Raw genomic sequence first — 26,241 nt, 5'->3', positions numbered from 1 at the left:
GAGACCTAGACCCAATCAGGCAGGTAAGATGGCGATCATTCACCGGCGTCGACATTGGGTCACCTCGGGCTACTATTGCGCTGCGCAGACCTGAGTTGGTGACCGGCAACAGTCAAACATGGAGGCCGAGTACCGAGGGTGCTGTGCATAGCTTGGCAAGCTTTGCGAGTTGGCATTCAGACCAGCAGCCAGAGTACGCGCGCAGACGGTTGCGGCGCAGAGAGTCGAGAGAGCTTCTGCAAAGTTCTGGAGGACAGAATGCCTTGTTGTCAAATACTAACCACGGGAGGAAAATGGCTTTAGCCCACGGTGAGTGGTTGATCGATCGAGCAACATCCGTTTGGGTTGCGGTAGCATTGCAATTGATGTGCTGTAGTGGCAATAGGCATCTCGAAACTTCTCGTTCAAGTTGACGGAGGCGTATGCTCTTGATATCCTTCATCTCTAGGATCTATTTTCAGCTATCGACATGAGCTCCTACAGATCCTAAGTCTGAGAATCTATTTTCGAAACTGAAGCTGTAACATGACCGAACCAAATTGTGGAGCCGAATCAAAATGAGGGCCAAGTTGCGCTCGGGTCAGATTTGATCATTTGGAGTGGGAGCCATGCTCGTATGCAGACGAACTAGTGACGGATCAGATCAATCGACGGGACCGGCATGTCCGAAGCTTGTGGATCGAGTCAACATCGCTGATTCTTCCAGATCAAGTCAATGCATATTGAACGGCATGAAGAGTGACGAAGGATTCGACGGACTCGATCGTTGAAGTCTGGATGGCGTGTTGTCCTGGAGGACTTGATACTAGCGTTGGCCGCCGGCGAATGAAAGTTGAAACTGTGCCTTGTGGGCGGCCGCTGGGTGGAGACAACACAGCCTTTCGCGTAACGCCGGTCGAATTGACTCTCCAAAGGATCGCTCGAGAACACTAAAACGAGGCATCAAGTTCGCAAAGGATGCGGTAACGAGCTTGACAAGGTGTCGTTGAAGCTGTGTAACAGCTCCTGCCCCACAATGCTCCGTGCCACACTAGCGACCCCACCCTCGGCTCGGGACGACATGGACCGACGATTTCGCATTATCTCCGCAAGCAGCTGTCACTGTCGAATTGTTCACAGTACGAATGCGACCATCGCTAAGCACAATAGCTTGACGACCTAACCCTCCAAAGTGACATTAAGTGTGGTATTGCTCAGATACATCGTTCCCGTATCACCCGGAGTTCCGGTCAATTGCTGCCTTGCGCCTTCATCATCAAGATTAAGAGCCTCGTCTCTTGGCAGGCGTACATTGTGCCCCCTCTAGCCCTTCGCCCTTCTTACTTCGGCGAAGTTGAGGCTCTGCGATCGGGTCATCTTTTGACAACATCCATCATGCGCATGTAACTTCTACGCCAAGGCTCAAAGGGCAACCCAAGGGGCAAAGATCGCCCTTGCACGCCTCGAACGTTCCCCCACCACGCATTAGTGAAGTAGTCCTTCGAGGAACGGGTGGCTAGTATACGTTCAAATTTCGTCCAAAGAGATCGGATGTGTGCCTCCAGTCCTTCAGATGACGCGGTCGAATATTGGCAAAGGCGAGCAACGTTGACCGGTGAGGGGGGACCTGCGTCAGCACAAGCAGAGCCGCAATGTCAGATTTCCAAGGGTTCACGATGCCCCAACTACCTTTCTGTTTTGACTTTGCAACACACTCTAACTCTCTACTTCGATGGCTCTTATTAGCAGTCCATTGCTAGAGTGGACTAAAAGGCGATTCTTTGCGTCGTGTGTGAATAGAAGTTATCACTACCGTGCAGATGAAGATGTCTTGTTGAACTAACAGTGAACATATCGCGTTATCGAAATTAAAGAAGAAAGAAGAATCTCAACCACCCGTTGAACCTGAAGACACCAGCTTGAAGTCCAACAGTGGGAAATCGATAGACCATGAATGTCAGCCTGTCATGTTCCGCCCCCAATGTACGCCAGGTCGGTGCCTGCACCTAACCATATGCATGACCACCACAATGCACAGCCTGCACATTAGCGCCCTTATCTGGGCCCCCATCGCGTACACTTGGGGATCCTAACATCAGTGTACGGCACTTCAACGCGGATGCGAAGAATGTATATATATGCTTCTTCTTTTCATCAATGCCTTCGAACTGCTTTCATACGTCTCGTGTCCTCACCTCTTGCGTTTTTCTTTACCTGAAATACGCAACACCATCCCAATGACCGGCTCGTTGGCCCTGCTGCTCATATCGAACCCTGCCGCTCGTCGGCGGTGATATGCAGTCAAGGATCTCCAGCTTAGGTTGCGTTGGTCGCCTTTTCTCTGTGCCCATAGCAGCATATGAGGGGTTGGAGTACGTCTGAATTGGTGCAGGGATTGAGCTGTAGTTGTAGGTCAGGGCAGGAGCGGTGGTTATCTGCTGGATATTGGGGTTGACGGATCTCCAACATCGTGAAGCTTCGCCGTAGTATGCTTGCGGAGGCGGGCTGCTGTGTTGCTGGTTAGAAGCATGAGATCCGTGGGTATCGACTTCAAGCTCCTGTGGGTAGCAGTAGGTATCTGAGCCGCTTTGGTGCGAGTAGGCAACGTCTCGCGCGACGTTTGACTGATATGTAGACTATGACTATTAGCCACTGTAATTTCATGCGATCGAACATAAACATACTTCATGATTGACGCGATCAGCCGCTGAGTAGTAGTAATTACTTCCTTGGGGAAAGGGCCGTTGGCCCGAGCCATTGTGGCGAGTATACTGGTGACAATCGTTGCGGGTCATCTTGCGTTGCTAGACCGAACGTACAGAAACGGAAAGACAACGCGGTGTGTGGCTTCTGCCAAAACTCTAAATGCAGTCAAGCAAGTACAACGGTGGCAGCCTGACGCGCAACTGGACGGCAAGAATTGGAGGTAGAGTGACTGAGGTGCCGATGACTCAAGCACAGGAGACTGAATGATTTCAGCGGAAAGAGTATAAGGGAGGACGACCTGATGTTATGGATGAGCAGGACCAAAGGAGGAATGTGGAACGACTGGACACCGAATGAGAGGCGCATCTGGTTCATATCAACAACATGAGGGACTTCACGGCACAGGCGTGCCCTCAATGTTGTGCTGCATATGCCTCCACTCTCTTTTGCCCCTTCTCAGGCGCTCAGGCTTTCGTATATAGTACTATCATGCCTCCAGAGGGGCAGCGAATGGCATACGCGGAAGGTGGTAATTCCGATATGCCTCCGTACGCGCGTGAAAGCCTGAGTCACATGTCGTGCGTGACACCATCCCATGGCGCAGATCCTGTATGACGCGCACCGGATGTACAACTGGAATATTTTGGTTCTCTGGAACAGCCAGTAACGCGAAGGGCAAGGGCGCCAGCAAGAGTATCCGTCTCGTAGTCCTGCGAGTCGCCAAGGAGATACGTTGCATGGAGGGCACGCCCAGGTGGCACGAGGGGGCAATTCTTGAAATTGGATCATTGTAGAAGCGGTTTTCAATAGTATCGGAGCGATTGAGGTGACGAGTCCCATGAACCTGGTATGGCAGGAGGCTTAACGTGCACTTGTTAAGCGATGTAACCAGAGGCGCGGAGTCGCCCAAAGTTTGCGTCAAAATATGCACAAGTCGCATTGGGCGGAAAGAATAGAAATCGATCGATTTCCTGGACCTGTAATTTGATGCCACGAGTTTGAGCCTCAAGCTGATGCGCGGGATCTCACCTGGGGGCAGATGATGGTGCGGGGTTACGTATGCCTCCAAGTTCGACGGCGAAAACCACCACATCTAACATTGGAACACAAACAAGGGCTGGGTATAAAAGGATCGCATATAGACTTGGCGATCGGTCCGTCAAGCTCGATGATGACTGGAATGGTGATGATATTGGCGGATAATCTGTTCGTTGTGATGAAGAGTGATTGTGACAGATGCGAGGCGGCTGGAATAGAGTATTCGCTACCCGAAAGCTTAAATTCGTGTAGCCCTACCAAGTTGTACTGAAACAGACAGGCCTGGCCGAACCAAATAGGGTTCCGTGTGCGGCAGGCGGATCGTGGTAGCGGGCATCCAAGTGTTCTTGTTCTCAGACTACCTAGTCAAGTATTGTCGTAGCAATGTCGGGACAAGATTTCGCCCGTAATGGACTCGGTGTACCAGCTTTGAAGGCTCATCTGTCAGTCAGGAGTTTTCCAGAAGATCATTCTGTTGCTTTCTCGCGTCATATACAGACTTCTTGGAAGGGTTGCTTTCGACCTGAATCCGTTAGTACTACATCGTGGATCATGAGTCCTCTCATACACACAAAGTTACGGTCACCGTCTTTCGTCACCTCGACATGACCCTCATACTTCCAACACTCCTTTTCCGATGTGCTGAGCGACGAGTAGTCAAGGTTGGGTAACGCTCTCTCGTTCACGCGATCCAACACGAATGGGAAGATTTTTGAGCCGTAAACCACTTCATCAACAACATCAGCCCAAGCACCTTTGAGGAGGCTGCACTTGCTGAACCTGACATTGCCCAAGGTCTCTTTGTGTCGCTTAATTGTGCCGGAGAACTCCTCTTCGTCCGCAAGTACATCTTTAAGGCTCAAAGACTGCAGCTGGGGCCATGTCGTCCCCAGGCCAAGACGAGCGAACAGAGATTGGGCGCCTCTTTCTGACCTCCAGTGAGTAGGGTGGAGGTGGAAATGTTGTAGATTCGTAGATATCCTCAGCAATTCAGCGAACTTGTCGAGAATCTCCCCAAACAGATGCTCGTCCGGAACCCGCAGTGCCATGTTCAGCACAAGTCTCTCAAGACGCTGGAATAGGAACCTGCTGACTGCCATGTCGTCTTCCTTGAGACCGAAGATGCCAAGAGCAAATTCAGTGCCAGGATCCATGTTAAGACCATCACTCCTGAACTCGCGAATCCCAGTGAATTGTGACATATACAGGGCAGCGATTAGTTGGCGGAAAGGATGGTCCGAGGACGTGTAGCTAGCTGTGGGTGAGGTTGAGACACCCCTTGGAAGCAAGTCGCGCATTTCTTTGACTTCGACCGGAAGATGGCGAGGATACGGTGAGTATGTGATGCAGGTGACGTTTGGCATCCACTCCAAGGCCCGTGATATGGTATGCACGAGTACGCCGTCGCTCTTCATCTCTTCTTGCTCTTTGAAGAGTTGGCCATATTGTTTCCATCTGAGCACGAGTTAGCCCGCTGCCAGAGCTCTTTGAAGGCGCAGTACATACCGACTGTGCTTATGCCAGCGAAAGCCCTGTTCAAGGTTGGGAAACTTGGCGGCTTGCCTATGGTAGGACGGCTCATGCTTTGCAAGCAGCTGGTCGTACACAGAACCATCGAAAATAATCTCTCTGACATGCTTCTGGAATACAGGAAACAATGATATCTTTTGGAAGGCGCCGAGCGATTGATACCGTGCTGTTGCAATGACATATCGAAACAAGGTAGGCTCAGCGTTGTCTCTGAAGGCACGGCAAACCCCACGCACAGCCTTGAGGTTCGAACCTTCGAGATAGCTGAATACTTCAATCTGAACTTCAGCCGGCAGCGCTTCGAAAGGCATGTTGGCTTTGGCGCTCCAAAAATAAGTCGTTATGTCGAGTGTTTGTTGCGTGGAAGATGTCAGGCAGGCAGCTGCTAGTTGTTTGCTCTGTGCATGTGTGGGGAAGGCGCGCTAACTGCTAACGGCAGCGCTAGTCAGGATCTCGTTTGGTGTGAGCACAAGGGAGTGAAGTGAATGACTTGAACGTCTTGCAGAGACATACATCACCTTGTGGTACACGGCTGAGGCGATAGTTTTATCATTGCTTTCTCAGCTTACTCAGCGCGGCCATGACGCCCTCGCCAACGTCTTCTTCAGCCTGTTTCCGCTTCGCAGGCCTTGGAGCAGCAGGCTCAGGTGCATGACTAATCTCTCGTAGAGCTTCTTCATCATCCTCAAACTCATTCAGAACTTCAGCAGGACGGTGAGAAGGCCGCCTGTCTGCGTCTGTGTTTGCAGCTGAGGTTGTAGTAGCCTGCTGCATCCCAAGAGCTACCGGCACAGCATCCTCCAGTCTCTGGCGTGCCATTGCCTGAACATCAGGCTCTCCTGGTGTCTGGCTCTCGCCCTCCGCCATTGAGGCATCCCTCGACAAGCCTGCTTGGGTGTTATCCCGGGTAAGGCCTCGTCTGGCAGCCTTCTTGACCCTAAACGGCTCCTTCACCGCATTGCACCAGCGCTGCACTTTCTTGTCTCCCCAGCCTGCGATCAAGCCAATCTCTTCCGGTCCAGCGTTGATCGCGGTTCGAATGCTGCCAAAGTTCGAGACCAGACCAACAGCATCTGTCTTGTTGATCCCTCGCGGCACAGTGATGAACTCCACCATATTCTCAGAGTAGGTTGACGACTGCTTCGCACGAATACTCGTGGGCGCAGCATGCTCAAACGTCTTGAACAGCTCCAGGTAGCGCCCAGCTTCTTGTGCACTCCAACACAGCATTATCGTGACATTATTGACCAATGACGTCTTCGATAATTCTCGCAGCGAATCTTCATGGTTCTCGACATCGACCATAGTCAGCACGATGCGCAAGTCGTACTGGCCCTTCAGGTCGCGTATTCGGTTGTAGATGTACTCCGGATGCAGACGATGGTACTTGAGCGACAGGAACAGCGCGCATGTTGTAGCACCAAGGACGTAATCTGCAGGAATGTCTGAGTATTCCCAGGCAGTCGACTTGACGCTATTTAAGATTGGGTTGCCCTTTTGGCGCGGCGAAACGAGGATAGAGCTAGGGCCTGAGCGCGAGGGTAAGGCCTGCGGTTTCGGCTGCAGCACTTTCGGCGCGTTGGGGTTCGTGGTGGTAGAGGGCATAGGACGCGTTGGTTGGCCGGTGGATGTGCTGGCATTGCGGGCGGCGTCGCCAGCGCGAGAGGTCCTGTCATCCATACTGGCCGAACGGTGCAGGCATTGGGCGCGCACGCACGTTGGACCAAGACTGGCGGAGTGCTGGCGATTGTTTGAGCTTGAGTCTCAGGGCCCGCCCAACGCCTTCGCGCTTGCACGTGATGCATGGATCTCGGCTCAGCGCCCGTTCGCTCCCTCTGCAGTTCAACGCCGTCACTCACCTCACCAGCCCAGTCCCCACCCGCCAACTGCCCACGACCAGCAAACCCCTCGGAAACACCAGGAAACCCACAGTCCAACGACAATCCTCGAATGCGCACCGTCTAGAGCGCCACATACCCTCACTTTTGCGGATTATTCCGCGCAGAGCGCCAAGACCTCATTACGAGCAGCGCTCTCACCACCAGCCTCACGCCCACCGCCTTCGAGTCCTGCACTGCCGCTCCTCTACTCGCAGTCTTCACGGCCTTCATGTCGGATCACAGCGCGAAACGTCAACGCTTGGACAACTCTGGAAGATACTCGCCAGCCTCCCCACCCTTTGACGTCGCTGCCAAGGCGAGCGGCCAAACGACAAAGCCTATTCAACCGCGCACACCGACTTCCCCTCCTTGTTCCTCGATGAATTCGCAGTTAAATGGCCGCTCTGCCATGACTGCGACCGCTGCGTCTCCGGGCAAGACCCCGCCATCATCCGCGACCATGTCCCAGTCTGTGTCTCAGCCGGCGACATCGGCCGCAGCCCAGCACCCGTTTCTCACACCCGCAAGCACCACAGGGCATTCTTACTCAACGAACATTGATAGCGACGGCGATGCGATGATGGAGGACGGCTCGGAAGAGACTGCACGGGGCCTGGGCATCAACACACATTCCAATCACGACCGGCAAGGGCAGGCGCTATTCTCGGAGAAGGGAGGGCTGAAGGCCGCAGAGGGCATCAGTGGGAGTCTACTGTTTTTGAGTAGTGAGGAGACTTACGAGCAGTCAAGACCACATGGCTCGCAAAATCTTTTCCGGCTGTACGGCTTGGAGAGATTAGCCAAATCTGTGGCGCGAGTGGACCCAGTGACAGGCGAGAAGATCAACAAACTCCGGAAGTCCTACGAAGGTCACATCAAGACACTGCAGATTGCGGGCAAGCCGAAAGCGGTGAAGATGGACGATGTGTTCAGCGGTCCGGTAGGCCTGCCAGATGACCATTGGGACGCGATAAATGCTGGGAAAGAGCCGTGGAGGAAAATGAACGCCGAGCAGACTGCTCTCGAGCCGGACTTCAGCAGTCTCCTCGACAGTGCATTTGGCGGTATGGGCCCCGGTGCACTGCCACCGTCCGACGCCTCGAAGTACAAAGCATACATCGGCACAGACGACACTCTCCGCGCGAAACCTGCTGCCGACACACAGGCTCGGACACCGCTCCCATCATCGGCGCCGACACCGAACAGTCATGCGTTACCGCGACGGCCAGAGAGATCAGGTTCGAAACGACAGTACAACGAGGACTCCTACCAAGGCTACAGCGAAGGCTACGGAGACGATTTTGCGACAGACTCGACAGGCGAAGATGGCGCACGAGGAAGCTTCAAGAGGCGGAAGACACAATTTGAACGCACAGCACACTCAGTCGAAGTGGGTGGTGCGCGGCGGTGACACAACGCCTGATTTTGATCTTTTCGCACGTTCGACATTATAGAGCATTGGGCTTTGGATTTCCCCAGCAGGCGTTACACAGGCGCATTTGACACTATACTCCACGTTCACAAGAAAAATGGGTCACGAGAACAGACCTTACACACTACGCTGGGCAGGCAACCAGGACGACGGCCGACACGATCACCGAGACGCCACTACGACGGCCGACCAAGATGTCCACGCCCATGCATCATACACAACTTCACTTCAACTTCTAATGCACAGCGATGCAGGTATGAATCATTCCTACAAACACATATGGGGTACATCCGGCGCCGGCGGTTCGAACTTTTATCGCAGTATTGTCTTTTCTTCCAACCTTTTAGCTTGGCAGCTCTTTCAGCCTGACAGCTTCTACCTCGCTCTTCGGTCTAGTTTCAGCTACCTTGAGACGAGTCGGTGCTTTGTGCATATTTGGGATAATGTCCCTCATGATACCCGTGGATTTCGATACGATACGAGTTCAGATATAAAATGAATCGAAACGTAAAATTACTATACATTGGTTCCTTGTTCTGTATTCATACATACTACCCTAACACGCTTTGCTGATCTTCGCACATGACGATACACAACACATGATATTTCACAGTTGCTTCAACAACCCTTCAACTTCGCTCTTCAATTCCGCAAGTGGAACATCCTTCCTGAACCCCAATCGCCGACACTGAACCTCCACCTCCTTCTTGTCCTTCCACGCTCGCCCCATAACAACGATAACCGGATACCCAATCAAATCCGCATCCTTCAACTTCCACCCCAAACTCTTGATAGGCCTGTCGTCCAATACCGCATCGACCCCATCCCTCTTATTCCCTTCTCCAACGATGGTGTCGTATACCTCAGTCGCGTCACCGGTATCAGTTTGAGGGGTCGCCAACACAGCGACCTCGAACGGCGCAATGGCCCTTGGCCACTGCAGACCTTTGCTGTCAGAGAGGAGGGACGCGACGGCCCCGATTAGGCGCGAGACGCCGATGCCGTGGCAGCCCATTTGCATGGGGACCCGTTTCGTACCCTTGCTATCCGATGGAGCAGAAACATACGCGTTTAAGGGCTCGGAGTACCGCACGCCGAGGTGGAATGTATGGCCGACTTCGATGGCTTTCTGGACGCTGAGGGTACCGGTGGGGCAGTGCGGGCAGGCGTCGCCTGAGCGGGTGATGGTTAGGTCGTACGCGTCTGGGGAGGGGGAAAGGGTACGGTCGGTGATTGTGATGCTCGATGTAGTGTTGGGGAGGAGGGAGGAGAGGGTTGAGGATTCGATGCCGGTGTCTATTTCGATGGAGTCTGGGGTGGCTTTCTTTAGGGCGTGCAGGTTGGTGAACTCTGAGATCTGGTCCCAGCTTGGGCTGGTGTTGGGCGCGAGGTCTGAAGGTCCCGGAATGTGGATTGAGATGGCGGTCTTGCGGTCTACGCTGATGCCGGTGAATGTGAAAGACGATGTCTTGACCTCTGGTGGTACTTCTGGGGTCTTCTTCTCGACCAGCTCCTCGTTGGCGACGTAAGAGCATGAGGAGCAGGACCAGACGTTGTCTTCGCCTTTTGGTGAGACGAAGTGGTACTCGTGGCTGAGCTTTCCGCCCATATTGCCTGAGTCAGCGTCTGCGACAAGATAAGGCAGTTTGAGTTCATCGAAGAGGTTCTCGTAAGCTTGACGAACGGATTTGTAGGTTTCCAGTCCGGCTTCGACCGTGGAGTCGAATGTGTAGAGATCCTTCATCATGAACTCTTTTGCACGCAGAAGACCCTGGCGTGGTCTTCGTTCGTCGCGGTACTTGCGGCCTGTTTGGTAGAGTCTGAGGGGAAGGTCTTTGTAGGAGTGGACCATTGAGGCTACTAGTACTGTGATTTCCTCTTCATGGGTGGGCGATAGTAAGAAACCAGAGTCTTTGCGGTCCTTGAGTCGTAGGAGTTCTGAATTGGCAGAGTAACGCCCTGATTGTTTCCATAGTTCTTCTGTGGTAATCGAAGATAGTGATGTTTTTGAAGCGCCAATTGATTCCATGTGCTTGTCGATGAGGGTTTCTAACTTGTTCTGTACACGCAATCCTAGGGGAAGAAGATGGAAGACACCAGAGTGAGCTTGTCGGAGATAGCCACCACGCAAGAGTAGTGCATGTGATTCATCTTGCTCTGCATCTTGTGGGTTCAACCCGCCAGTTGGGGTCCAGAATTTTGACAGTCGATTTCTCCTGTCAGTCTAGATCGCATCAGATTCGTACAAAGTGGCTGTAGGAAATTTCGTGGGAGCAATGTTCATCGCTTACCGAAATGCATCTTACTCCACGAGCCCATACAGCTGGACTTAGTAGGCGCGCTCGAGGTACAGTCCTCCAAATGTGCAACGCCATCGGCGCTCAGTCCAAGAACAAGTCTGAAACACGAGAGCCTCTTCTCTAGGCCTCTAAAGAAAAGCTCAGATTGAAAGCGAGTGTATCGAGAAATACGGAAGATGCAATTGATGCAAGAAGTCGAAATGGCTGCCGGAGATATGAAGTGGGCACGGACCACCAATCTGAACGCGCTTCTGGAAATCTTTCGATTGAAGCCGGACATCTCATAATTGCGCCACAACCACACATCACGTAAGTTCGCGCCAATTATACAGATACACTGCTGCCCTGGGCCATTTCTGATACCAATTTAGAATGCCACCGAGGATACATATCAGGCCGCGGGCCCTTCGCCTTCGCACCTCGTGCTCCACCCCCGTCTCCCGAGTCGCAGTCGCCAGCTATGCATCGGTAGCACATGTAAAGCCGACTCCTGCGCCTGCTTTCGAGCGAGGTGACAGGCCGGCAGCCCCAATTGTCCTTTATCCTTCTACACAACCTCCCTCTCACAAGCGCCCCGAGGAGCGCAAGACGCAACTGCATAGGCAATATCAGTCGCTGCTCAAGTCGTCACCACTCATGCTTATCTTTCAACACAACAATGTCAAGGCAGTAGAATGGATGAGCATAAGAAGAGAGTTGGCAATTGCACTGCGCAAGATTGATGCTGAGCGCGTAGCTGCTGACCAGGAGCCAATCGTCGACCAAGTTAAGCTCCAGGTGATCCAGACCAACATCTTTGCCAGCGCCCTCAAGGTCGTCGAATTCTTCAACCCCTCCGAACTTCCTACCGACCACTCTACCGATCCCCGCACACCAACAACCGCACGCGTACCTTTGACCGGCAACAAGGTGGATGATGAGCGCTTCACACATGGTCTTTCGAGACACGCTTACGAAATCGCCAACAACCGCAAGCTCAAGCACGATCTTGAGCCCCTTCTCTCTGGACCTCTTGCTGTCGTAACGTTCCCCTCCGTTTCGCCGCAACATCTTAAGACCGTACTTTCCATTCTTTCGCCCATGGCACCTGAGTTCCCGGCGCCAAAGCGCAAGACGAACCCCGACTACTACGAGCCCGCAGTGCAATCTGGTTTGCAAAAGCTGATGCTGCTAGGTGCGCGAGTTGAGGGCAAAATCTTCGACATCGAGGGCACGAAATGGGTTGGTAGCATTCCTGGTGGTATTGATGGCCTGCGCGCATCGCTGGTACAGATGCTGCAGGGCATCGGTGGTAGTCTTACCAGCGCGCTCGAGGGCGCGAGTAGGAGTCTTTACTTTACAGTTGAGAGCAGACGGATGGATATGGAGGAGAAGGAGAAGCCTAAGGAGGAGGAGAAGAAAGAGTAGGCTCTGCACGACATGCTTGCAATTACTTGCGTTAGGCCAGATGATGTGTATAAATACTGTATTAGAACGCTAATGTGCGGCTGTCCTTGTTACAGACAAAGGTATCTTGCATTTGATCAGCTGGGCAGTATGGAGTTGGTGTCAATAGCCACAACTTCCAGTCACTTACGGCTTCCATGACCTCGTTGAATCTCATTCCACACCTGCTCAAACTATACTCGATTGAGTCATTCTGTGGTCCCTCAAGATCTGACACCTCTACCGGAGGAAGTGGCCACACGCTCAGAGCTCTTCTACATAACAGGATCCGCAACGCTGATGGCCACAACTTTGACAGGTAGAAGTCCAGGTACTCATTCACCACATTGGCACTAAGGACGTCACTGAAGACCTCGCTGTAGTAAGGCATACTGGCTTACACATTGCCATATGGTCTCCACTCTTTGTCGTATGAATTTACGTGGAAGGGACGGCAATAGTTCCACCTGCTCTAATTGGGGATTTTGTGTCCTTGCTTTGGCCGACGTTTTGTTTGTGATAGCATGTTGGCTCCCATCTCGGTGTTACTGGGGCTAGAAGCAACTGCATTGTCCTCATAGATGATCGCCAAGATCATCCAGACTGTGAGAAAAAGATCAATAGAGCATGTAAAGCATGCAAGATTTTCTCACGAAATCTAAATATCCCACAACTGCGTGATCATTTGGTCCAAGTAGTAGATTAGCTTTCACCATGCAAGAGACCCTCAGTGAAGAATGAAGCTGAACATTTGCAAGAGAAGAGCACTCAAAGCGGAAAAGCGAATTATGTAAGTTTAGCACCGCGCACTTACAAAGTGTCACGAGCAATCGTGAAGAAACTTAATCAGCTAGATTCATACCAGACTTGATACCAGATGGCGCGTTAGTCTTGATTGCGACTGGTGCGAAGCCGCCCACGACCCCTGTTCGGTAGTTCCTGCAGCGATATCTGGCGCGGGAGCATATCATCTCGTCTTCAACTGTCAGTAAGCTTACGGCACCTTTAAGTTTGTGAGCTGATACTGCCAGTCATGGAGCTTCTTCGAGTTGTCTTCCTTATCACGCCATGCGTCGCAAGCCACTAACTGAGATCCAAGACTTTCGTACAATCAAGAGCAAGCCACTTCGGAAGAGTGAAGAGCTTCCTTCTTCAAGAGGCTTCGGACGACAACGAAAATCTTTACTTCCATGGGGCGTAGATGTCGTCCCTCTCATGGGGAACCGACGAGTGGTTCTGGACTGAGCTGTTTCTTGTTGATGCTTATTTTGGGTCTGAGCCTAGTTTAAGGACATACCTCATATCGCCGATGCCTGGCGATGACGAAGGAGATAGCAGCGATCCGCCTCTTGGAGGGGGAGGGTCAATGAATTCCAGCCCTTGTTTCGACCCAAGGGAATATTTTCTGCACAAACTTGATCGCAGGTTCGATCAAGTCACGAAAGAGTATAGCGCACTTGTGGAAACCTTCAATCAAAGGACGGAAAACTACGTAAGCTGCCCAAGTCATCAACGAAGTGTCTGGAATCATGAACATGGCGAGCTGACGTTTGCTGAGTAGCTTGGTAGTATCAGAGGTATATTCCGCGACGATACTGACCTCCTCCACACTAAGACTATCAGCAATGTCATAGATTCTATACAGATATCCATTGACAATATGGCGGCATCATCGATGCCTGGGACAACTTCTACAGTACTCAAAATTTCCTTGTTCACTATACATGCTCGAGACAAACCGTAGATATTTTCAGAAGCAGTACAAGCAGGTAACGACTTCAAGACAGTGTTTGGGAAAGTCATAAAATTCGACAATTACACGGCGTCTGCTGCTGAAGGCGTATTGGTAGTATGGAAGGCCTTCGTATTACTCGGACCATTTCAGGGCTTGACAAAGCAGACAAACTGAATGAGGCGGTGCGCTATTCTCTCACATTCCTGCTCTTTCGCGAATGACCTAAAAGCTGAGACAGATCTTAGAAGCCTCACAAACACAGGCGCCAATGCTGGCAACGCAGGTTGTAACCTTGGAAAAGTGTTCGTTGCAACAACAAAGAAGGATCGGTGATTGTTTTGGTCCTGTTAGACGTTTTGATCGGCGATGTAGATCTAATGAGAGATCTTTATTGAAAACTGAGAAGGCTTGAGCTGAGTTGCGAGACGTGACGGGCCGCGCTTTCCTTCTTTCATGAAGTGCAAGCACGAAGCGAGGTGATCTCACGTCGCCACCAACAACTCAGCTCGACCCTCACATATCACTATCGAAAGAACTCCGCTTCCACCTCCCACCCTCGCCTTGGGAGTTGAGACATTGTGCCATCTCGGCACGCCTAACCCGAGCCCTCCGTCATATTTCACAAAAATAGCACGCTGCAGCTCGGCATGAATTGTCCGGGCAACACCATGTGGAGCCACGCATCGTCACAGCCTCATGTCAGGGTCTAACTTTCCAGCTGAAAGATGGGGTGATACGCTAGGGGCTGGGCTTGCCAGAATATTCATATGGATCGTCGCTGCCTGTGAATTGAACTCGTATTTAGTCACCCGATCGCTCGAGCGCAAACCCCTTTCGCGACTACTACGCATACATTGAATACACTTACTGTTCTGCAAGCACACCGATACTTTGTTCAGTTCTTCTTCGACACACTGTTATAAGACAATATAATCGTCAATATGTCTGCAGTCTCTTCTGCAATCTCCTCCGTCGTCTCCTCCGCCGTTGCGAGCGCGACACCTAGCGGCGCATCCTGCGCAACCGCAGACTTCACACAGGTACAATTCTCCTCCATCCTCCAATCCCCTTTCCATACTAACAACTGCCCAGTTCCCCACACAAGATGTCGCCTGCGCAGTCGGCAGCACCACCGTGACCCTCGCCAGCAACACATCCTCCGTCCTATCACAATGCTGCAAGTCCGCCCCCGTCGAGTCCTTCAATGGCGACTGCGGCTACTACTGCCTGTCAGTCCAGCAGTCTGTATCTGACTTGCAGAGCTGCTTCATGGAGAACGGTATTGCGCCAGGAACAATCTTTTGCAACAGCAACAACACCGCGACTGCGACAGGTACACCTACCAGAGGGGCTAGCTCGACGGCGAGTGGCACACGGGGAGGCAGCAGTGGGACGGCTAGCGCTGGCGCGAGTGGAAGTGCGGGTGCGGCGGCTGGTGTTGTGGTACCGCAGGTCAGCAAGGCGGGATTGGGTGTCTTGGGTATGATTGTTGTGTCGGTCTTTGCTGGAGCTATGTTGTAAGGGTTAGCTGTGAGGTGGAGGAATGAGGACATGTATACCACGATTGTTTTGGGACGAGGGTTGGTTTTGGTGTTTATAATCTTAGTTTAGCAACATGCGTATCAGTTGTGCTCACCAACAAGTACCGGGTTTCAGCCATGTAAAGGATTACAACTATCTAAGTACAGGTGGTATGTACAAGGTGTCTATACTGTCTAAAGATCATCTAGCGTCTACTCCCGACATTCAAACAGATCTACAACTGACGGTAGTGAGTGGAGTTGACCCTGGCGTTCTTCTGGGTGAGATCGAACTCTGAAGCAGCATACATGAACGGACCAGCACCCTTGCCGTCGTTCAAGCTGAGAGGAACGGTGGTGTAGTACTCGTACGACGCATCGCCCTTCAAGCTACCAACCTCAACAGTACCGTTCCATGACAGCGTACCGTTCTTCTCATAGATGACAAAGTTATCAATCATCTGACCGTACGCCTTGTGTGCAACAGGCAGGTACTCGGAATCAAGCAGCCCAGTCCTGACACCCTTGAAGTAGGCGTAGGTAAACAGAGCAGTAGCACTCGACTCAATGTAGTTGCCCGCCTTGCCCTGAAGCTCGGGGTCCATGAGCAGCCACCAGCCGCCCTCCGCGTCCTGGACGTTCTTGACACCTTCGGCGAGAGTGGTCAGGTACTCCTGCAGCTTGGTGTAGCCGGGGAGCTCCTTGGGGTAGACTTGCAGCACCTCGACGAGCGCAACGAAGTACCAGCCCACAGCGCGGTCCCAGACGTAGGGCGACGCGCCGGTCTCGGGGTCCGCCCAGACGGCCTTCTTGGTCTCGTCGTAGCCGTGGTAGAGAAGGTTGGTGGTGTGGTTCCGGGTGTGCTCCTCGATCAGGTCGAATTGCAGCTCGATATCCTTCCAGGCGGTGACGTTGTCGTTGTCGAAGTACGAGGTGTATGTGGCGTAGAAGGTGTCGGCCATGTAAATACCGTCCAGCCACATCTGGTTGGCATAAGTGGGGGCGCGGTGCCAGAAACCGCCCTCGGGTGTGCGAGGCCAGCGGTTCAGCTGGTCCCTGTACCTGTGGGCGGCGATCTCGTACTTGGACTCGTTGCGGCCGCCCTCGTTCCACCAGTGGAGGACGTTGTTGCCCATGCGGATGTCGTCAAGGGTGTAGTATGTGTCATTGTAGCCAGTGACGGTACCGTTGGCTGAGACGAGGGAAGAGACGGAGCTACGAGCGTACTCGAGCAGATCCTCATTGTTGTTCACGACAGCAACCCTTTGGATACCCTCAAGTGTGACAGCGGGAACGTAGGTGTGACGAATGACCTGGTTCTTGGACAAGAACGAAGTAGCCATCCATGTTCCATAAGCCGACTTTGTGTGGTTCTTCGCAGCGAGAGTAGTGCTCGCGCACGAGAGAACAGCAAGGCTGAGATCGGAGAAACGCATGTTGAAACGAGTGGCACTATAGACAGGGACCTATGGCAAAAAGAACAAGGCTTGAAAAGAAACTTCGAGGCTTGATGCAGGCTTGACAGGGTCGTCGATGCCGTTATATACTCCACGCGTTCATCTCTAGGGTTCCCTCGCCATTGGACAACATCTGCTGCAATTGCGCCGTTTGTTAATCTGTATCCTTGCAATTATATCCTTACAAGTGCTCGGGATCATCCATTCTGCCACCCGTTCAAATTTCCGCAACGGACGATGCGCCTGTTTCTGAACGAAGTTGGAAAGAGAGGGAAGGAAAGTGGATAATCTTGCCAAGCTTTATAGCCTTGGCAAATGCCGGGCGAGATGTTTGACGGAGAAATCTGGGATTGGATGGGACGATAGGGGTCGACTGGGGTGAAGGCGGCTCGAACGGCAGTTTACGAACGTTCAATCGACGAAGACTTGACATCTTGATCATCGTGAAAGAGACGTAAAAGGCAAAGAAGTCAAGAACGCTTGGCGCGCTTGTCGTAGCTTGACAACGGGCCGCTTCTATGGACCCTGCGTGTCTTTCAACGTGTTTCAGCCCCGCTGTCTAATCCAACTCGTTTCACACCACACCCAAACCAAACATGGCGCCACACCACCCTGTCGACGAATTATCTCTCCCATCCGTATTTCAATCATCGTGGAAATCAAACCCAGATCCTACCGCACTGCCATTTCTTCGAGATAATCCGCCTTTTGCACTTACTGTAATCGATTGGCAACAACTTAGTCTAAAAGATGATGAGTACACGCCGCACTCCTGGGAGGACCTGCGTCACCTGATCTCGACGGGACAGCTGGATGAGCTGAAGAGGTGGCCTAGTCAGTTGAAAGCGTATCTTGCTTGGACTGCGCATGTCAAAGCGGAGTATAGGAGTGCGACTACGTATCTGCTTACCCAACGATTGTTTTGGGAGCCGATTGATGACGAGTCCGGTGCGATGGCGTTCAACGTGAGGAACGTGGTGCCATTTGCCGACCCTGAAGACTTCACCATACTCAGGAACGATTGGCCGTATGGACACGATGAAGGCATACGGCATATCTGTGTGTGGCTGAAGCAGCGACTGCCAGTCGACAAGGAAGGTGCTTTATCGCAAGAGGGAAGGAAAATGGTGGAAAACTTTATCAACAACGAGTTCAGAGTTAAGGCCGGCGAAGAAGAGAAAGACAGCAAGGTTCTCTGGTTCAAGAACACAACCAATTTGCAGAGCGTTAGAAGTTTGGAACACCTGCACGTGCTGGTCAGAAACGTGGATGATGAGGTGTTGAAGCAGTGGCTGGTCTGAGCGATCAAAGGTTACTGCATTACAGCTTCTGCTGCTGATATGGATATAGATATAGACACTCAGAGAAATCCGACGACTTAGACCTAGCGACTCTCTTGCCTTACATGAGCAATCTGAGGTGCCGCCACTCCGTCGTTTTCCACGTCCGCAACCTTTTGCCTGACCTCCTCGTACCCTGCGTTGACATCCAGCTCCTGCTTATTCGCATCGACGGTACCATTGAAGAAGGCGAGTAGATAAACGCCATACATGACGTATCCCTTTGTCGCCTTCTGTTGGGCCTGTCCTTTCTTCTCCTCTTTCGCAACCAGACCGATCCAGACATTGCCAAGGAAGGCCGAAGCAATGATAGCCAAGCCGACGAAAGGCAACACAGTGACCAGCGCCCACATGACTGATCTAGCTGCGGCGTTTTGCACAGCGTCCTTGACAGGTCCTGACAAGCCGTCGAGTGTCGCAAGATTCCCAATTCCACTATATTCTGGGGAGATACCGGAAGAATAGTGTCTGAGCTTATTCGTAAATACAGCTCCCATCATCGAGATACCGATGGTTTCGCCAAGAGGCAACATGAACGAAAGCAGTGACTGCATGGCTGGGACACGTGTCGACCAGATGCCCGCAGCGTGCAACACGACCGGCATGAAGCGAAGTCCAGTACCCGCGCCAGAGATGGCAAGGAAGACGCTGACCAGTGTGCCGTGTCTAATTGACACGGCGTAGGTTAGTACCGCAAGGCCAACACCTTCCACTATCGAACCAACAAACAGGGGAAAGAATGTCTGCGCTGGCCGAACGTTGCACAAGTACATCGCAACGTACACGCCCACACCGAGTCCTGGGGTATAGTAAAGGAGCTGGACACCTGCTTTCGAAGTTGAGTAGCCCTCTGCGAGCTGCCAGTAGTATGAGATGAAGTAGAAGGCACTGACCAGCGAGATACCGGCTGAGAAGTTGATGATCATGAGGAGGAAGGTGTCCTTCTTCCGGAATAGCGTCGACGGGATCATGGGGACTTGAGACGGTAGGAGGCGAGCATTGAATCGCCCAGGACCCAGAAGATACTCGTGTAAGAAGAAGGAAATGACGAGGATACCACCGAAGACGAACGGTGCGATGGTCGCTGCTGAGTTCCATGCGTACTGTGTGCCACCCCATTGCAGCGCAAGGATGATCAGGCCGACACCGAGGATGAAGAGGAACACACCCGGCCAGTCAATGCTCAAAAGACCTGCGATGTAGTTCGTCCGGCGAGAGCTACCAACGTTGCCTGCTGCTCGGGCTGCGTTGCCCTTGACTAGCTCTTTGCGCATGAGAACAACGATGAGGATGTGTGAAAGAGCAGCGAGACCGACGGGAAGCACGAAGCAGTACCGCCAGCTTGCGTCTGCGAGGTAACCGCCGACAACTGGTCCAACACCGTAACTATGATCGTCAGTACAGGAAAACTAACACTGAATACACCGGGTAATCTACTTACCTGATACCACTGAGCAACGATAGCGCGGAGTTACTCCTCGAGATCTGAGCCAGCGTAGCACCATTGTCAGACAAGATAATGCGACTGAGGTTCATGATCCCTGCTGCACCTAGACCCTGGAGCGCTCTGCCTACAAGGAGCATACCCCAAGTCTGGGCGCCTGCGCACAATGCACTTCCGATCATGATCCAGAACATCTGAAAGTGCAGTGTCGAATGGCGACCAAAAGCCTCCGCGAACTGACCTGAAACGGGTACGAAGGTTGTGAATGTCAATGTATAGGCGGCAATGATCCAGTTGAAGCTACCAGACAGTCGATCTAAAATTTGGTCAGTGGATAGCAGCTTCTGATGGGAGGGTGCAATGTACTGAAGTCAGATGAGATGAGTGGGATAGCTGGCGCGACAATGGTGACATCCACACCTGCGAGAAAGTTTGGTAGGATCAACCCGATCAACAGCTTCCACTGCTGTATGTTCCGTTGACGCGTCTCCTCTTTCTCCTGTACGTTCTCCTTCGAATGTTTCGTTGGACTGTCGCTTGCTCTAGGAGAACCAAGTTCGATGCCATTCTCGCTATCGTATCTTTCGTGCGTCTTGTGTGATGGTGTAGTCTCGGGTACAAGATGTGAATCTTCGGTAGTGGGCACAACTTTCTTTGCTTGGTGCTCCCGGATGGCACCTCGCGCCTGTCTGTACAGCCAGATTGCCATTGAGTTGTTTTCCGAAATCCGGATTTTGGTAAAAGAAGACGTGATGAGAGTCAACCAGGCGTAATTTCAAACACCATGGGATGTCAGATGCATTTCATATCAATCATGTCCACCCGCGATGCTCGCCTTGAAAGGGAAAGTATGCGTGGAGACACAAGATTGCGGTATTAGGACGCCTGAGATGCGTGGACCAAACTTCAAGGCACATTTCGACCAATGCCGTTGATTGTCATCCTTTGACACCTGCAAAGTAGGCTCGCTCGTTTATCTGTGCTCTACCTATGGTATGGCTGTGCAAAGCGAACTAGCACCATACCTAGTTGAGCCACCAGCGCGGACCAATCACACCAGCCAGTCTTACCTAATTAGGATAGCTCTGCGATGAGCCAATCGCATCAAGCGTCAGCAGAGGCTACAGTGCAGTGCACTCCGCTTGCGTGAGGAAGTCGGTATCACCGTCGTCACCGGGGTACCCAGACGAATCGCTTTATCCGAATATTGTCGTATTTGTTGAGTGTGCTGCGCCGACCTTTGTGTTGATGGGAGCTGCTCGGAAACCGGAGATGTTGATGTGCTGTCTCAAGGTTTCCAATGTCAACTCACTGGTGCAATTCCACGCAGCACTCTGAACATCACGTGTCCCATGGATGGCCTGCACAGGATGCTTTGAGTTAGTTGTAACGAAGCATAACCAAGCTCCGACAAGCATCTCTTGGCTCATCCACAGCCCCTGTCACTGAATCCTGGGCTCAACGTTGCTGCTTGTGACAGCCGTTGGGCTTGCGCGTTCCGTATGCTGAATACGATCGTGGCTGAGGCAGTGCTTACTGTCGAATGATTTTGAGATCGTTCGCTTCACACTTCTTTATCAGGCGTTAGTCGATACAGTGCCTGAGGAGGCCTTACAGTTGCTATGGCCCGGCTTGAATCCGAAAGACTAGACATCAGAAGCTGGATGCTTGATGTGTTACCGCCGAGGGCAGATGTGTAGATTAAGAGCGTAGGCGGCTCAAAGAAGGAAATTCGCAATGCCGTTTCGCAGCATTTTATGCAATTGAAGTACCAAAAATCCGGAAGGATTCGAGTGAAGGTTGGTGCCAAGGAGGCGACGTTGTTAACAGTCGACGTTCGGTTGGTCTGACACCTGTGACGCAACTTCAACCCCACGAGTTCCAAAACACCACCGAGCGGTCCGCACATCCCCGCATTCACCATGAAGCCTGTGATTGCGGTCCCGTTGATAGCTGCGCTTGTGTATCGAGCCTGGTCCCATAAGTCCCTTACACCTGTTGGCATTGCGACAGCTTTCGCTACAGCAGTAGTGCACGCGATACATCCGTGGGGTGTCTTCTTTCTGTTGCTTACGACATTCTTCCTTGCTGGCACTGCAGTAACAAAGGTGAGAGTCCTGCAGTATGGATTCACAAACACGACTAACGGATGCAGGTCAAACATGATGTGAAAGCGAGGCTTACACAATCAGCCAATGGCTCATCTGGTGGAGAGGGAGCGCGCAACCACATTCAGGTCCTTGCGAACTCAGGCGTGGCTTCCGTCTTGATCCTGCTGCATCTCTGGCAGCTGAAGAAGGAGGGAAGATACGAGAGCAGAGATCTGTGTTTCCACAAGAAGAGCGATGTTCTGGTGGTCGGCATCGTTGCGTAAGTACAGCCTCGTTGCAGCTATTCCGTTAATGCTGATATGTTGCAGGAACTACGCCGCAGTAGCCGCAGATACCTTCTCCTCCGAGCTTGGAATCCTTTCCGTGGTCAAGCCCTTCCTCATCACCGCACCGTGGCGCACCGTCCCTCCTGGTACAAATGGTGGTGTGACGACCACAGGATTGGCTGCTGGCGCGTACGGGTCACTTGGTATTTCGCTAGTAGCGTTCTTCTTTCTGCCCTTCTGCAGAGAGTGGAGCTCTCAAGAAAGCATGAGATTTACCTTCGCGATCACGTTTGCTGGTATTGCTGGAACATTACTCGACTCACTGCTTGGTGCTCTTTTCCAAGCTAGTGTTGTCGATGTACATTCCGGCAGAATCATCGAAGGTGAGGGCGGCAGGAAAGTCCTCGTCCATCGCAAGAATCAACTGCATCTCAAGAAGGGCGCTGATCTACGAAGCAAGGTCATCAGCAACGAGCAGGGCAAAGACGGCATTGCGAAGAGCAGTGGTGTTGATCTTGACGAGTCCATGCAGGCAACGAGAACGATGCAAAAGGCAGGAGCCAATGGGACCGCCGTTGCTGACGGACAGCATGAGAGCCGCAAGGTTGAGGTGGGCAGTGATCTGCTTGACAACAATGCTGTCAACATCATCATGGCGGCTTCGATAAGCATTGGAAGCATGTTGATAGCATGCGTCGTCTGGGATATGCCCTTCAGCAGCATTGTCGGTTTGTAGACATCGGATATTTTAGAAACGGCTCTAGACTGCCAATGTAGCATTTACTGCATACTCTTGCATGCAAAAGTGAGTTCTCTGAACGATCTCTCGGTGATGCCAAGGCGTGAGCCGCAGCCGCACTAGCGGCGCGTCACCTACAGCCTGGAGCTTCACCACAACCTCAAACTCGAACATCCCACTTCAACCATCCTCAACACGCCAAACTCTTGAGCACCTTCTGCCTGTGAAATAATAGATCACTGCAGTTAGACCACCGTTATATTCGCCCAAGCCTTTGCCATCAACAACCGAGCTACTGCAGTTCAGATCAACATGGTACGGTGGCACAGCTGTATAGATATGGTTATACTTCAGAACATCTAAGCTAATTAAACCTGCACAGGCTCTCCGCTTCGTCCCACCCAAGGCTCACGCCACCTCCACCCAGCTCGAGACCTCCGCGCCCTCCGCTCCCGGTGTTCACGACAACCTCCGTTCCCGCCTTGCGCAAACATCGACAGCACCTTCGTCAACGAAGTCCGTCGAACTCCAGTCCGCACATCCTCTTGAGGCTCGCCTCGTTCAGTGGCGCGAGACACAGGACCGCATGAAGATGGAGATGCTGAGGCGACAGTTCGGTATCGCGGAGCCGGTGAGGAGGGGTATGGAGCTCAAGATTGCTTCGGCGGGCGAGTGGCGGCCAGCTGCGCTCGGTGGCTCGAGTGGAGTGCACAAGGATATTCTGGAGGGACGGGACTGCGAGATTGGCTGGGAGGATGTGTACACTGGTAAGTTTAGCCTCGAAACATGGCGCCACCCACGGCGTCGCGACGGGCAGTATATCAGATCGGCTAACGCAATGGATCACAGGTTCGGAGCTCCGCCAGATCCCCGATTTCCACACCGAGATCGAGCAGAAGATGAAGATGAACTGGTAGAGAAGAGGCGGTTTGCCTGGCGTAGCATTTGTGCTGCAGAACGGACGGGGCTTTGAGCATGCATAGCTTGTGTGATATCATACCTTGTTTCTCAAGATGGTCACAATATGCGGTCGACGGAAACGCACTGCGTTGGTCTGTAATATGGCTCGAACGAACGAACGAACGAACGAACGAATGCAATGACAAACAACATACAAGACAGTATTCTATACTCTTACCTGCTGATGGAGCCGCTCAGAATTACACTGTAACCTGCGGAATCATGGTCCGGATCAGTAGCCGGTTTCCGAGCATGCATAGAGGTTATTGTACACAAGAGAACATGGATGACAGAGAAAGTGCGAACTTATCACGTGTGGTTTCGAAGCACGACATAGCACTCCCAAGACGGCCAAAGGTATATGTCTCAGCAGATCCATTGTCTCTTGACATGTTCCGTTACACTGGACATCAATAAGACTTCGTTCCTAAGATAGACAAACAGTAATTGCTAACGATGCATGTGCAACCGTGTTCTACATGATGGGTTGAATTACAGGGGCATGCAGGGGCAACCATTGAACGCGCCAGGATAAGGCCATTGCATGCGCAAACCCGCCGGGCAAACTCGCATCCGGATCCGCTCAACCCATATTTGCATTCATGGAGACAACAATGATGTCGTCCTGGTGTGGCAGCAGTCTGTAAGATCTGGACGCAGCGTAGTTCCCTCGGCTACGGGCCTGTGAACCGCACCTTGGGGTAAGGGTGTGGAGCCAGCGGATCGCTCTTGCCGTTTTCTGGATTGCGGAGGGCCCAGCGGCGACTGCCCGTGAGCACGGGCGACTCTTCACCTTTCCTCCATCCGTCGCTCAGCTTCGCACCTCCAATACCGCCGCCGCCCTCTCCACGCTCGCTGCAGAAGTACCACACCTCTCCTGCACGTCATTTATCCCGCCGCCCGTCACCTCGCCACCTTTCACTCGCTTGGCGTGGTCTTGCCATCCTTATCTCCGATTACGTTGCGCAAGCAGGGTCACGTCGGCCGACCATGACGACTCCTTCACGGGACCAGCCGTCGACGACCGCGCAAAATATTCCTCAGACGACTGCTTCAGTGTCGAAAACAGAGCCCGACCACGACACACTATCGTCGAGCGCCGTAGAGATGAAGACGCTCCCATCACCTGCCGGCGCATCTGCAACCACAAACACCATTACGAGCGACTCCGGAGCCCCTCAAATCGCTCCAGTGGAATTCACAAATGTTGGAGGGATTAGCCCATCAGGAAGCACACAACCGCTCGTATCGTCATCGGCAGCACCTCCCGCTCGCAATGAGCTGAACCGAACGGAAACGGAAGCAGCTCTGGGTCCCTCAACAGATGGTCCTGCGGCAAACCCTGACAACAGCAACGGGCCAACAGTAGTAATAATGCTGTTGCTTACGACGGGAGCGAGGCATCCATACAAGATCGACGAGAAATACCTCAAGAAGCGCAATGTCACAGTGGAACAGATGGACCCGTACAACATTAGCGTCTACACTCTAAAAGAGCTAATATGGCGAGACTGGCGAGAAGGTACGTTTTGGAGAGCATGCATGCATTTCCTTTCCTCCATCCAAAGCTTGACTGGCTTCGAGCATAGCATGTGCTACATCATCTTCTCGAACTCTCCCTCAATCACGCCATCGACTGCGCGATGGCACAGGATCAGATGATCTCTCTTGTCCGCATCGTATTGCCGTACTCGGCACATGTACCTCTACACAGCCACGCCCGCTTCACCGGCTTCTTGCACAGTATTGCTAACCCGATTCGGCAGAATGGGAACCAAGGCCGACCTCACCGAGTTCGATAAGATTGATTCACTTCGGTCGCATGTTGGACGATAAGTCACCTTTGAAAGGTAAGAGCTCATTCTCTACGAATCCTTTTTCAAATGATTTTCTATGTCTGTCTCCAAGAGGGCCCTATTAGAGGTCCTGCCATATACCTGTTCTTCGAAACACGAGACCATTCGAAATGTGAAGTATCCTCACTAATATTACGCAGATTGCCGATTCCAGACAGAAGCTCCGAACGTTGTCCACATGACTATCAAGCCGCAGGAGATCGTTGACGAGGAAGAGAACGCAAAGACTGGTAAAGGCTCGAAAACAAGAGATGACGGGGAGGAGCCAACAGCTGGTTGTCGCTGTGTCATTCTGTAAATGCATCGATGACCATGCTGACGCTCCACTTCTAGTGGCGGTGCCCTTGCGGATGCGGACTAGACGCTATCCCCGAACTCTGGGGACTCTGCGTGCTCCGCGTAGAAGCGAGCCGGATCACAGCAGAACCACGGCTCTGCAAGTGTTTATCATTCCTGCCCTCGTCCTGATCTCGCTCATTCTTGTCGCTCTAGCGTCTAGGGTGGTATAGTGCATAGGGGAACT

The 26,241-nt window shown here is 52.4% G+C and overlaps 13 protein-coding genes across 13 annotated transcripts; 6 read left to right on the top strand and 7 right to left on the bottom strand.

Annotated features, from left to right (window-relative positions):
* Positions 1-2,189: 2,189 nt before the first annotated feature.
* On the bottom strand, positions 2,190-2,774 carry BU25DRAFT_454575 (uncharacterized protein; the record flags this gene model as incomplete). The annotated part of the gene is made up of 2 exons (XM_033709879.1): positions 2,190-2,615; positions 2,664-2,774. 2 exons carry the CDS (start codon positions 2,772-2,774, stop codon positions 2,190-2,192), a joined length of 537 nt encoding a protein of 178 aa, XP_033566409.1.
* Positions 2,744-4,213, bottom strand: BU25DRAFT_406749 (uncharacterized protein). The gene has a single exon (XM_033705363.1). The coding sequence runs from the start codon at positions 3,776-3,778 to the stop codon at positions 3,173-3,175; it is 606 nt and encodes a 201-aa protein (XP_033566408.1). The 5' UTR covers positions 3,779-4,213; the 3' UTR covers positions 2,744-3,172.
* BU25DRAFT_417944 (uncharacterized protein) lies at positions 4,172-6,933 on the bottom strand (the record flags this gene model as incomplete). Its single annotated transcript, XM_033707839.1, has 4 exons — positions 4,172-4,246; positions 4,296-5,178; positions 5,230-5,635; positions 5,823-6,933. The coding sequence occupies 4 exons, from the start codon at positions 6,931-6,933 to the stop codon at positions 4,172-4,174; spliced, it is 2,475 nt and encodes an 824-aa protein (XP_033566407.1).
* An 87-nt stretch (positions 6,934-7,020) lies between these two features.
* On the top strand, positions 7,021-8,858 carry BU25DRAFT_143705 (Rox3-domain-containing protein). The gene has a single exon (XM_033700595.1). It carries the CDS (start codon positions 7,363-7,365, stop codon positions 8,542-8,544), a length of 1,182 nt encoding a protein of 393 aa, XP_033566406.1. The 5' UTR covers positions 7,021-7,362; the 3' UTR covers positions 8,545-8,858.
* Positions 8,859-11,038, bottom strand: BU25DRAFT_144026 (prolyl-tRNA synthetase). Its single transcript, XM_033700597.1, has 2 exons — positions 10,857-11,038; positions 8,859-10,789 (listed from the first exon to the last, which is right to left on the bottom strand). The coding sequence occupies exons 1-2, from the start codon at positions 10,938-10,940 to the stop codon at positions 9,173-9,175; spliced, it is 1,701 nt and encodes a 566-aa protein (XP_033566405.1). The 5' UTR covers positions 10,941-11,038; the 3' UTR covers positions 8,859-9,172.
* A 120-nt stretch (positions 11,039-11,158) lies between these two features.
* On the top strand, positions 11,159-12,398 carry BU25DRAFT_358968 (uncharacterized protein). The gene is made up of 2 exons (XM_033703624.1): positions 11,159-11,174; positions 11,237-12,398. The coding sequence occupies exon 2, from the start codon at positions 11,238-11,240 to the stop codon at positions 12,270-12,272; it is 1,035 nt and encodes a 344-aa protein (XP_033566404.1). The 5' UTR covers positions 11,159-11,174; position 11,237; the 3' UTR covers positions 12,273-12,398.
* A 2,122-nt stretch (positions 12,399-14,520) lies between these two features.
* BU25DRAFT_406744 (uncharacterized protein) lies at positions 14,521-15,610 on the top strand. The gene is made up of 2 exons (XM_033705362.1): positions 14,521-15,065; positions 15,118-15,610. Exons 1-2 carry the CDS (start codon positions 14,967-14,969, stop codon positions 15,544-15,546), a joined length of 528 nt encoding a protein of 175 aa, XP_033566403.1. The 5' UTR covers positions 14,521-14,966; the 3' UTR covers positions 15,547-15,610.
* Positions 15,425-17,235, bottom strand: BU25DRAFT_383964 (glycoside hydrolase family 105 protein). The gene has a single exon (XM_033704307.1). The coding sequence runs from the start codon at positions 16,979-16,981 to the stop codon at positions 15,782-15,784; it is 1,200 nt and encodes a 399-aa protein (XP_033566402.1). The 5' UTR covers positions 16,982-17,235; the 3' UTR covers positions 15,425-15,781.
* Positions 17,236-17,570: 335 nt separating this feature from the next.
* BU25DRAFT_406743 (uncharacterized protein) lies at positions 17,571-18,380 on the top strand. Its single transcript, XM_033705361.1, has one exon. It carries the CDS (start codon positions 17,599-17,601, stop codon positions 18,301-18,303), a length of 705 nt encoding a protein of 234 aa, XP_033566401.1. The 5' UTR covers positions 17,571-17,598; the 3' UTR covers positions 18,304-18,380.
* On the bottom strand, positions 18,351-20,732 carry BU25DRAFT_358957 (MFS general substrate transporter). The gene is made up of 3 exons (XM_033703623.1): positions 20,153-20,732; positions 19,784-20,102; positions 18,351-19,728 (listed from the first exon to the last, which is right to left on the bottom strand). Exons 1-3 carry the CDS (start codon positions 20,493-20,495, stop codon positions 18,387-18,389), a joined length of 2,004 nt encoding a protein of 667 aa, XP_033566400.1. The 5' UTR covers positions 20,496-20,732; the 3' UTR covers positions 18,351-18,386.
* A 140-nt stretch (positions 20,733-20,872) lies between these two features.
* Positions 20,873-21,232, bottom strand: BU25DRAFT_406741 (uncharacterized protein). The gene has a single exon (XM_033705360.1). The coding sequence runs from the start codon at positions 21,202-21,204 to the stop codon at positions 20,983-20,985; it is 222 nt and encodes a 73-aa protein (XP_033566399.1). The 5' UTR covers positions 21,205-21,232; the 3' UTR covers positions 20,873-20,982.
* Positions 21,233-21,461: 229 nt separating this feature from the next.
* On the top strand, positions 21,462-24,314 carry BU25DRAFT_445315 (UMP1-domain-containing protein). The gene is made up of 6 exons (XM_033709433.1): positions 21,462-21,894; positions 21,942-22,156; positions 22,206-22,887; positions 23,152-23,217; positions 23,285-23,669; positions 23,752-24,314. The coding sequence occupies exons 1-6, from the start codon at positions 21,709-21,711 to the stop codon at positions 23,817-23,819; spliced, it is 1,602 nt and encodes a 533-aa protein (XP_033566398.1). The 5' UTR covers positions 21,462-21,708; the 3' UTR covers positions 23,820-24,314.
* A 538-nt stretch (positions 24,315-24,852) lies between these two features.
* On the top strand, positions 24,853-26,016 carry BU25DRAFT_331725 (ubiquitin-like protein; the record flags this gene model as incomplete). Its single annotated transcript, XM_033702416.1, has 3 exons — positions 24,853-25,384; positions 25,629-25,712; positions 25,859-26,016. 3 exons carry the CDS (start codon positions 24,853-24,855, stop codon positions 26,014-26,016), a joined length of 774 nt encoding a protein of 257 aa, XP_033566397.1.
* Positions 26,017-26,241: the final 225 nt, after the last annotated feature.

This window comes from Macroventuria anomochaeta (assembly GCF_010093625.1).
Source record: "Macroventuria anomochaeta strain CBS 525.71 unplaced genomic scaffold BU25scaffold_3, whole genome shotgun sequence".
In the NCBI taxonomy this organism is placed as follows: Eukaryota; Fungi; Ascomycota; class Dothideomycetes; order Pleosporales; family Didymellaceae; genus Macroventuria; species Macroventuria anomochaeta.
The sequence above is the reverse complement of the archived record's forward strand: the minus strand, read 5'-3'. Positions and strand labels throughout refer to the sequence as shown.

What these genes read in the sequence shown, in the direction of transcription:
- BU25DRAFT_406743 (XM_033705361.1), top strand. Translation starts at nt 17,599, where the DNA reads ATGGCGCCACACCACCCTGTCGACGAATTATCTCTCCCATCCGTATTT.
- BU25DRAFT_143705 (XM_033700595.1), top strand. Translation starts at nt 7,363, where the DNA reads ATGTCGGATCACAGCGCGAAACGTCAACGCTTGGACAACTCTGGAAGA.
- BU25DRAFT_358957 (XM_033703623.1), bottom strand. Translation starts at nt 20,495, where the DNA reads ATGGCAATCTGGCTGTACAGACAGGCGCGAGGTGCCATCCGGGAGCAC. An exon ending in ACTCATCTCATCTGACTTCA is followed by an intron (nt 20,103 to 20,152) that starts GTACATTGCACC and finishes ACCAAATTTTAG; the next exon opens with ATCGACTGTCTGGTAGCTTC. An exon ending in TCGTTGCTCAGTGGTATCAG is followed by an intron (nt 19,729 to 19,783) that starts GTAAGTAGATTA and finishes TGACGATCATAG; the next exon opens with TTACGGTGTTGGACCAGTTG.
- BU25DRAFT_358968 (XM_033703624.1), top strand. Translation starts at nt 11,238, where the DNA reads ATGCCACCGAGGATACATATCAGGCCGCGGGCCCTTCGCCTTCGCACC.
- BU25DRAFT_406749 (XM_033705363.1), bottom strand. Translation starts at nt 3,778, where the DNA reads ATGTGGTGGTTTTCGCCGTCGAACTTGGAGGCATACGTAACCCCGCAC.
- BU25DRAFT_406744 (XM_033705362.1), top strand. Translation starts at nt 14,967, where the DNA reads ATGTCTGCAGTCTCTTCTGCAATCTCCTCCGTCGTCTCCTCCGCCGTT. An exon ending in CAACCGCAGACTTCACACAG is followed by an intron (nt 15,066 to 15,117) that starts GTACAATTCTCC and finishes ACAACTGCCCAG; the next exon opens with TTCCCCACACAAGATGTCGC.
- BU25DRAFT_383964 (XM_033704307.1), bottom strand. Translation starts at nt 16,981, where the DNA reads ATGCGTTTCTCCGATCTCAGCCTTGCTGTTCTCTCGTGCGCGAGCACT.
- BU25DRAFT_144026 (XM_033700597.1), bottom strand. Translation starts at nt 10,940, where the DNA reads ATGGCGTTGCACATTTGGAGGACTGTACCTCGAGCGCGCCTACTAAGT. An exon ending in GTGGAGTAAGATGCATTTCG is followed by an intron (nt 10,790 to 10,856) that starts GTAAGCGATGAA and finishes GATGCGATCTAG; the next exon opens with ACTGACAGGAGAAATCGACT.
- BU25DRAFT_406741 (XM_033705360.1), bottom strand. Translation starts at nt 21,204, where the DNA reads ATGCTTGTCGGAGCTTGGTTATGCTTCGTTACAACTAACTCAAAGCAT.
- BU25DRAFT_445315 (XM_033709433.1), top strand. Translation starts at nt 21,709, where the DNA reads ATGAAGCCTGTGATTGCGGTCCCGTTGATAGCTGCGCTTGTGTATCGA. An exon ending in CTGGCACTGCAGTAACAAAG is followed by an intron (nt 21,895 to 21,941) that starts GTGAGAGTCCTG and finishes TAACGGATGCAG; the next exon opens with GTCAAACATGATGTGAAAGC. An exon ending in CTGCAGTTCAGATCAACATG is followed by an intron (nt 23,218 to 23,284) that starts GTACGGTGGCAC and finishes AAACCTGCACAG; the next exon opens with GCTCTCCGCTTCGTCCCACC.